The sequence below is a fragment of the Conger conger genome, chromosome 17 (genome assembly GCF_963514075.1).
Source record: "Conger conger chromosome 17, fConCon1.1, whole genome shotgun sequence".
NCBI lineage: Eukaryota > Metazoa > Chordata > Actinopteri > Anguilliformes > Congridae > Conger > Conger conger.
In genome coordinates, this window is record NC_083776.1 from 16,525,914 (window position 1) to 16,533,922 (window position 8,009).

At 41.7% G+C, this 8,009-nt stretch overlaps 1 protein-coding gene across 1 annotated transcript; it reads left to right on the forward strand.

The window, feature by feature from the left end:
• Positions 1 to 3,711: 3,711 nt before the first annotated feature.
• On the forward strand, positions 3,712 to 7,481 carry LOC133116545 (ATP synthase F(0) complex subunit C3, mitochondrial-like). The gene is made up of 5 exons (XM_061226209.1): positions 3,712 to 3,823; positions 4,020 to 4,113; positions 5,005 to 5,082; positions 6,560 to 6,738; positions 7,157 to 7,481. The coding sequence occupies exons 2-5, from the start codon at positions 4,075 to 4,077 to the stop codon at positions 7,269 to 7,271; spliced, it is 411 nt and encodes a 136-aa protein (XP_061082193.1). The 5' UTR covers positions 3,712 to 3,823; positions 4,020 to 4,074; the 3' UTR covers positions 7,272 to 7,481.
• The last annotated feature ends 528 nt before the right edge of the window (positions 7,482 to 8,009 follow it).

Genomic DNA, 8,009 nt, shown 5'->3' on the forward strand with positions numbered 1-8,009 from the left:
GTCCCGCCTGGACTACTGCAATTCCCTCTTGGCTGGCCTCCCAGCGTCCGCCATCAGACCCCTCCAACTCATCCAGAATGCAGCAGCTCGTCTGGTCTTCAACCTTCCCAAATACTCACATGTCACCCCCCTGCTTACTTCCCTCCACTGGCTGCCTGTCATGGCTCGCATCAAATTCAAAACATTGGTGCTAGCCTTCCAAGCAGTTAAAGGGTCTTCCCCAGCTTATCTGCAAAAAATCATCAGACCCTACACCCCTGCCAGACCTCTTCGTTCAGCCTCCACAGGCCGCTTGGCACCTCCCCCTCTCAGAACCTCCACCTCACGCTCACGACTACTGTCTGTTCTGGCTCCACGGTGGTGGAACGAACTCCCCGTTGAGGTCAGAACTATAGAATCTCTCCCCACCTTCAAGCGCAAGCTGAAGACACACCTCTTCAAACAGCACCTCTCCCCATCCCTCCCTACCTCCCTGTGAACCTTAATTGTTGTCTCTGTGACTTGTGTATCGGTATTTTAGTTGGCTAGGTAAGCAGTGTTTGGATAGTTAACTTTGGTGACTTTTGCTCTGTTTGTTTGTTTGTTCAAAAAAAAAAAAATGTATGGCCCTTGTCCTTATCTTTGTTGTACAGGTAGCAGTTGAAATTGTACTTACCTCTAGGGTCTTTCAGCGAACTTATCCCTGGTTATGGGTATGCACTTTGTTGTACGTCGCTCTGGATAAGAGCGTCTGCCAAATGCCAATAATGTAATGTAATGTAATGATCTCTCAGTAGCAGGTCCAGAAGATTGTAAAAAAATAATAACATCTAGTATATTCATATATTGATTGAAGTTTTTGTCAGATATGCAACCCCCATCAACAAGTCAAACATCCCAAAATTTAACTTGCTACTTATTACTCAAAAGCAGGCCTGCACCTTGCTTATACTATACGCACACTGTGTCATGATCTGTGTTTTTCTGTATCTGCATTCGGTCTCAGTTCCTAGCGTTTTGCCTTTTTTTTCCCACATTGCTTTCCGTAGTCTGTTTTCATTTAATTCATTGCCATTCCTTTGTTTCACTTGTCTTGTTCACTTCCTGATTATCATGCACATCTGATTATTATTTCCCCTTGTTATACTTTATTGAACCCTGTGGTGTAATTTGTCCTCTGCATTTGACCCATCCTAGTTATTAGGAGCAGTGGGCAGCCATAGTGCAGCACCCGGGGAACAATGTGGGGTTAAGGGCCTTGCTCAAGGGCCCAACGGCTGTGCAGATCATTTATTGTGGCTAGACCGGGATTCGAACCACCAACCTCAGCTCCCAGTCATGTACCAAGCTATTCTCTCCAGTGGTTTCTCTACTGGTGTACTGACCTGTTCTGTTTTCGAACACCGCTTTTTGGATTATCCTTCTGTTCATACTTGACATTGGACGCCATTCGGCAGTTGTTTGTGTGTGCTGCTAGAACGGGAGGTCTTCTGTTCAGAAGAGGTGGTTTTATGAGGTCTTATCAGGCAGCACACCCACGCACTCAGCAGGCCTCTCACAGCCCACAAAACCGGCGAGTCTGAGCAAGCAGCAGTCCTGTGGCGGATAAGACAGATTAATGTTTGTTTGCTAAACACTGTCCAGCCCTCACAGTCACGGTTATGCTGGTTTTAATGTGCCTGAGCAGCTGTGGTTAGCATGCATACTGAGGAGCTGTGCTTACTTACATAAAGAACAGCGCTACAGGCTAATAAGCACTCAGCTAATCACATAGCACCTGCACTACACTTATTGTGCTACATGAGTGATACCAGATTCTTTTTTTTCAATGGCATCCAGGAAATAATAAATAAAGGTGGGATTATGTCTGAATCATTATACCTTTCTTTGCGTGCATGTTTGCTTTTTTCCTTTATGAAAACTCTGTATGTTTGTTCTCTACATTTTCTTTAGTTTGGAAGGTCATTTGTCCAGTAATTTACATTAGCGGTGAAAGAAATGGAGTATCAGTAACAAGAACTTTGTACTGTTCAACTAAATGCATCGAATAGTTAAAATCTATTCCAGAAACTTACCTTGAGAAACTGTCATCAATTCTATTTTCTATTTTCTAATTCTATAAGAGCGACCTCTAAACTCATGCTGAATCCGTATCTCTCTCTCTCCTCTCTCTCTCTCTCTCTCTCTCTCTCTCTCTCTCTCTCTCTGTCTCTCTCTCTCTTTCAGTTTGTTTTTGTTTGGTTTTTGAGGTTCTGCATTTTCTGAACAATGTCACAATTAAGGGATTAAAAAAAGATATCTCTACCTCTCTCCCCTGTTGTTTGGTTTTGCTGTTGTTGGTTGTGTGTTGTTGGGTGTTATCTTTTGCCCAGTAATTTTGTCTGTGGTCTTAAAAATCTAATATCTTCTCTCTCTCCTCAGATCTGTCAGTATCTAATAGAAAGCTCCTTGTTTATGAATTGAAATGATGAAAGCAGTGAGTGGAGCACTGAGGTGCTTCTGAGAATATCATCTGCGGCTAACACACAGCAGCCTCCCAGCATACGCCGGGCTAGCCTCTTTAACCCTTTCATCTTGGATGTAGGTCTGCTAGTTAAGGGCAGGAAGGTCTCTTTTCCTCAATGTCAGGACTGCTCTGTTTATAGCACCCTATCTTTTACTGTGTGTTCTGGGCAGATACAAAGGCCTTCATAAAAAGGTACAATTCAAAGCCATTTCAAAGGATTCGCCTAGTCAAACCTCACATCTATGGTCCGTGAGTCCCCCATTAAATTACATATATCTATGGTCTGTGAGTCCCCCATTAAATGAAATGAGAGAACATTAAACATTTTCTTTCCAGTAGGTTTGGATTCACACTCCCAGCCAGCAGTCCTCCAGCCTCGCTCTGATTGGTCTCATTGGCTGGTCTGTCTTGTCTTTTATGAGCTAATGTGCTTTTTGCAAGTGATAAAAGTAATATGCTTACTGTGTTATATTTGCTGAAATAGCCCCCTCTGCTGGACAGTGTTTATGTGTAATTCCTCCTTTTGCAGTTCAGTTGAATTGAACGCACCGGAGGGGTGGATGGTCCAGGGTATGAACTCTGCCTCTGAAGATGTGTGTGTCCTGACAGACTGTTGGGAGTCAGCTCTGCTGAGTGGAACAGGTGAACCCCACATGTGAGCAGTGTCAGAGTGCAGGGGCACCTGCTGTTGTCTAACATTGTAGTGCAAGCAATGCTGTGGGCTCTGTGGTCTCACTGCTCTGCTGTGTGAACAAAAAAAAAAAAAAGTAGTATAAAGGGACGGTCTCATCCATACTACATTCATTTATGCAGAACTTTAGGCCAATTGAATGGTCTCTATATTATATTTTAGTACACCAAGTGCTCTTTCAGTTCAGTCAGTGACATCTAGGTAGAATCTGTTCTTATGATACTGACAGCTTGCGTTACCAGTTCTATGGATTATTATGGGAGCTGCCCAATGGTGTGAAAAGCCAGTTCACGGAGGATGCCATGTTTGGCTTGGTTTTTTTGTCACCAAAGCATGAGCACTGGGTACCTTACCTAAAAGTGATGGGATGAATAGGAATTGAAATATCTTATATCGTCTCATTTAAAAGTACTGTCCAAAGTGCTATAATTCCACCAGTGCAATTGGGACTTCAGTTCGGAAATTAGCTTGTTGGTACCAGAAGCGTAATAAACTGCAACACCTCCGGTGACCACTACTGGGGAAATGTCAATCCCTGTGAAATGACCTTGTACGTCATAAAGCCAACATCCGGGAGCCTGTGCGACTGTCTACACGCATGCGCTGTAGGCTGTGTTTCGACCTCTGTTAACAGGGAAGAAGCGGAGGTAAATGGAGACTGGAAATTGTGAATATACATGCATAATCCACTGTCATCGACCCTCATAAAACGTTTAAATATACGCTAAAACGGAAGCATTGAATGTTTTTGTAGTTGTGTGATTTTTTCAGTGTGCTAGGGTTGCTGCAGTAATTTTATTTACTAGAATGTTCATTGACCTTAACTGTGTCTTATAATTTCAGAGAAAGAGCCGGGTGTTTTATAAACTTTTAAGCAGCCGGTGATACAGCAGATATAATGTATGCCTGTGCGAAGTTCGTCTCCACGCCTGCACTGGTGAGTTATTCTACAGAAATATCCATGCATATTTGTGTTTGCATGGGCCTGATACAATATTAAAGCTAGCTGTTCGCAAGCTAGCGAACCTTATTTAGCTGTATGTAGCAAGCATGTGAACTATGGCAGCAGCGTGCAAAATATGCAAACATTTTAATATCTGTTTGTTTGAGCATTTATAGCCAAATCGAGTTGAAATAGGTTTGCAGCACCGTCTCTTGAATGAATATTGACTGACAGTGCTAGCTTAGCGCTACTCTCATTCAATTGTAGCTAAGCTAACGCTAATTAACTAAGTAGCTAACTAAATAGCTGCAGGTTTCACGTTTCCAAGGTCATCATCAAGCGTTCTCCTTGAAAAATGTATATATTCGGAACCGTGGGTCAGGTGAATGCAGCTTGTTTTATTCCTTAGTGGTGTGCACCGCTTAGATTTCGGCCTTGCTCATAGTGATATATACAGTGCCCTCTAACACAGGACTTGGTCGTGTAGCCAAAATAAAACGCTATCTGTGAATACAATGCTAACCAATATTTGGTAAACCAGGTTTTTGACTTTCCATATTCTGAACTTATACTATTGTCAGACTGGAAAAGGTCAGGGGTAGCTAGATAAGACATTGCATGTCCTGGCTCCCCTGAAGGTGCCTCTCACTTTGACCAGTTGTATAAGCAGCTGAGCTGACCCACTCAAACCAGCGTTTGTACACCTTATTAGCTTAAGCATAAACGGAAATTTGAACACTAATGGTGGATGTGTGCTGTCTGTTGTGACCTGTTATTAATAGACTCATGTTTTAAAACGGCCATTGTTTAGTTTTTCCTAAACTAAATGTGACCATTGGTGTGTATAGTATGGCTGACTGTGGGGGTGTGTCTCTGTTCCCACAGGTGCGTGTTGGGTCCCGGGCTCTATACCGACCCCTCTCTGCGGCTGTGATGACACGGCCAGAACTCCCATCGGTGGAGGTATGCGCTCTTCTTCCCGTCCCCTCCAAAGTTTAAATACTAACGCATATCTTGGTTAAGAACAGCCACAAGCAAAGCTAAGTGAAATGGATAATGTAATGAATAATTATACAGTGCCAAAGTTGGGTTTGGGCAGAAAATTACCAAAAAGTGAGATATTCAACCAACTAGATGATAAGGTAGAAAGTTTCCATTCAAAATGAAAATGTATGTTCTTCAAAATGTAACTTCTCACTAGAAAATTTACATAAATAACATAAAATGATAGTCATTGGTACCAAACAATGATGAAAATATATTTTACATTTGTGTATTTAGTTCTAGTTTTTTCACTTTGACAAAATAATTAAGAAATTAATTAAGAATTAATAAAAACGATATAAATGCATATAAAAGTTAGAAACCATATATTTCACAAACCATGTTCTACATAACCGCTCTACTGAAGAAACATTTGCAATTTAATGAATTTTTTTCAAATATGCATTTTTATGGATTTCTGATGTGATTTGTATATGTATTCTGATCCTGTAAATTGAAGTCCTGTTTCAACTGATCAAAACATGCACATGCATTAGTGTTGACCCAGTTTGGTACATATGTAGACCTATTATAAATTAGGAACATCAAGTTGGTTGCAAATTGTCCAAACTTAGCAACTACTTGGTTGAATATCTAATTTCATTTTCTGGCTGGATCAAACTTTGGCATTGTATAATTATAATTTTTGAATAAATGATTCATTTCACTTTGCCTCTGTTTAACCAACATATCTACTAGTCTTAGAAGTTTGGAGGTAATACACCAGATAGTGCCGATGTAGTAAGCCATGAAATATTGAAAAAGTGGCACAATTGAGCTTGTTTGGATGACCATAACTTTTAGTCTTGGCGGTCTAAAAGGTTTGGGAAGTTTGTGAATAATTTGAGAGCCTGTGTTGCTCGATAGGTGGGTGGGTTTAAGAAAAGTTGCATGCTTTAGCTTTCTTGGTTATTAGTGTTTTTGAGTGAGGTTTAAGAAATCCTCACTCATGACACCAAGAAGACCGGCGATAGTGTTTTATAAGACCGGTTGCTGTGTTATCACTACAAATAAGTTAGATTGGTTACGGAAAAAGAAAATGGTAGCTCACAGAACCGAGGTTACTCTTTCTTGGAGCCAACGTAGCACTTCTTATATAGGTTGCCAGGGCCCTTTAGTTCAGTTTGGGTTTGTTCATCATGTATCCCCCCTTGCAGAGCCACCTGTTAAGTTGTTGTGCATCAGAAATTTAGTCAGGGAAAAGCCTCCCTAAAGGGAAGACTGCAAGGAAAGGCATTGTGTTGCTGTGCCATGGGCTCTCATCCCCTTTCTCTCTGAGGGTCATGGGTTCATATCCCCTCTCTCTCTGAGGGATAGTAAGGAACCCGTGTGCATTTTCACGTTTAGCTGTGATTTGTCAGAAGGTTGTTCCCTTACGGTTTGTGCCTCTCTGCAGGTTTCCCCTGTCATGGGCCCGTCCCAGGTGGCTCTGCGGGGCTTCCAGACCAGCGCTGTGAGCCGGGACATCGACACAGCCGCCAAGTTCATTGGAGCTGGCGCTGCCACCGTGGGGGTGGCGGGATCCGGGGCCGGGATCGGGACCGTGTTCGGCAGCCTTATCATTGGATATGCCAGGTTTGGACTTTGCCTTCTGCAAAGGAAGTGCTATTTGTGTCTGATTTCAAAACCTGTGTTTCTAAACCTTTCCAATTTCCCTGCAAAAGAAATTGCAGTAAATATGGTAAATTGACTGCATTCCTATAGGATCCTTTTATCTAATACCTTTCCTTCAGCCATTCACACAAATGCACCAAGCTGCCATGCAAGGTTCCAAGCAATTGGGGGTTAGGGTACTAGTTAAGGGACACTTCGACACACCCAGGGCAGGGGATCAAACCGGTAACCTTCTGACTGCCACATGACCACACCACCTGAAATATATATAAATATAGTGCTTAATTTTGCTCTCAGTTCTCTTTGACCATACAATGAGCCCTAAGGATTGTCTTGCATCTGAAGTATTGTTGACTCTGTCCTACTTCCTCTCTTTCAGGAACCCTTCTCTAAAGCAGCAGCTGTTCTCCTATGCTATCCTGGGCTTCGCCCTGTCTGAAGCCATGGGCCTCTTCTGCTTGATGGTTGCTTTCTTGATCTTGTTTGCCATGTAAAACGGGAAATAAAGACCATCTTTCACATTATGAAATTCTAAACTACAGATGAATCTCCATATTTTAGGGTGGCTACCAAAATCGTTCTGTGTAGGTGTCATGAAAATGTACATTTTCCAAGTTTTTTTGTTCGGTTCTGTCACAAAAAACATGTACTGTACAAATGCAACCGATTACAGAATTAAAATACATGTCTTTGACTATTTTAAATGTTTTGGTGGACATTTTTCTTCTGGGGCAGGTGGGGATTTGGTCAGCTGTCAATAGGGATGTGACATTGGCAGCCAATGTCACTTTAAGCATTGAACATAATTTCATAGCAGTGCTTTCCTGCGGCTTGTCTTCCGTGCTCTTAACAGAATATAAGATCAATTGCCTCTACCATGTATGGTTGGCAAAATATACAAGTGATGGGTCTACTGTGCATAGAGACACTCGTGAGCAGTTCAATAGCTCCCAAGTTTTGGGTATCTATCAAATATATATTTTATATATATATGAGCCAAATTATCGACCAAGTCAAAAGTGACATTACATATAATACCGGATTAATTAATAAGTAAAGCTAGTGTATAACTAGTTTCATTCCGATGCTGCTGTGGCAGGTTTGTGTGTAGCAACAATGCATCTGAATATCTTAAATTAAGGGAATTAAGTAGCCCTTATGTCTTGAATTTAGGATTTGTGCAAGATATTCTGAATAGCTTGTTTATTGTAAAAAAAAAAAAAAATTCTAGT

Coding starts and splice junctions, on each gene's coding strand:
- LOC133116545 (XM_061226209.1), top strand. CDS start 4,075: ATGTATGCCTGTGCGAAGTTCGTCTCCACGCCTGCACTG. Junction 4,114..5,004: donor TCGTCTCCACGCCTGCACTG/GTGAGTTATTCT, acceptor CTGTTCCCACAG/GTGCGTGTTGGGTCCCGGGC. Junction 6,739..7,156: donor CTTATCATTGGATATGCCAG/GTTTGGACTTTG, acceptor CCTCTCTTTCAG/GAACCCTTCTCTAAAGCAGC.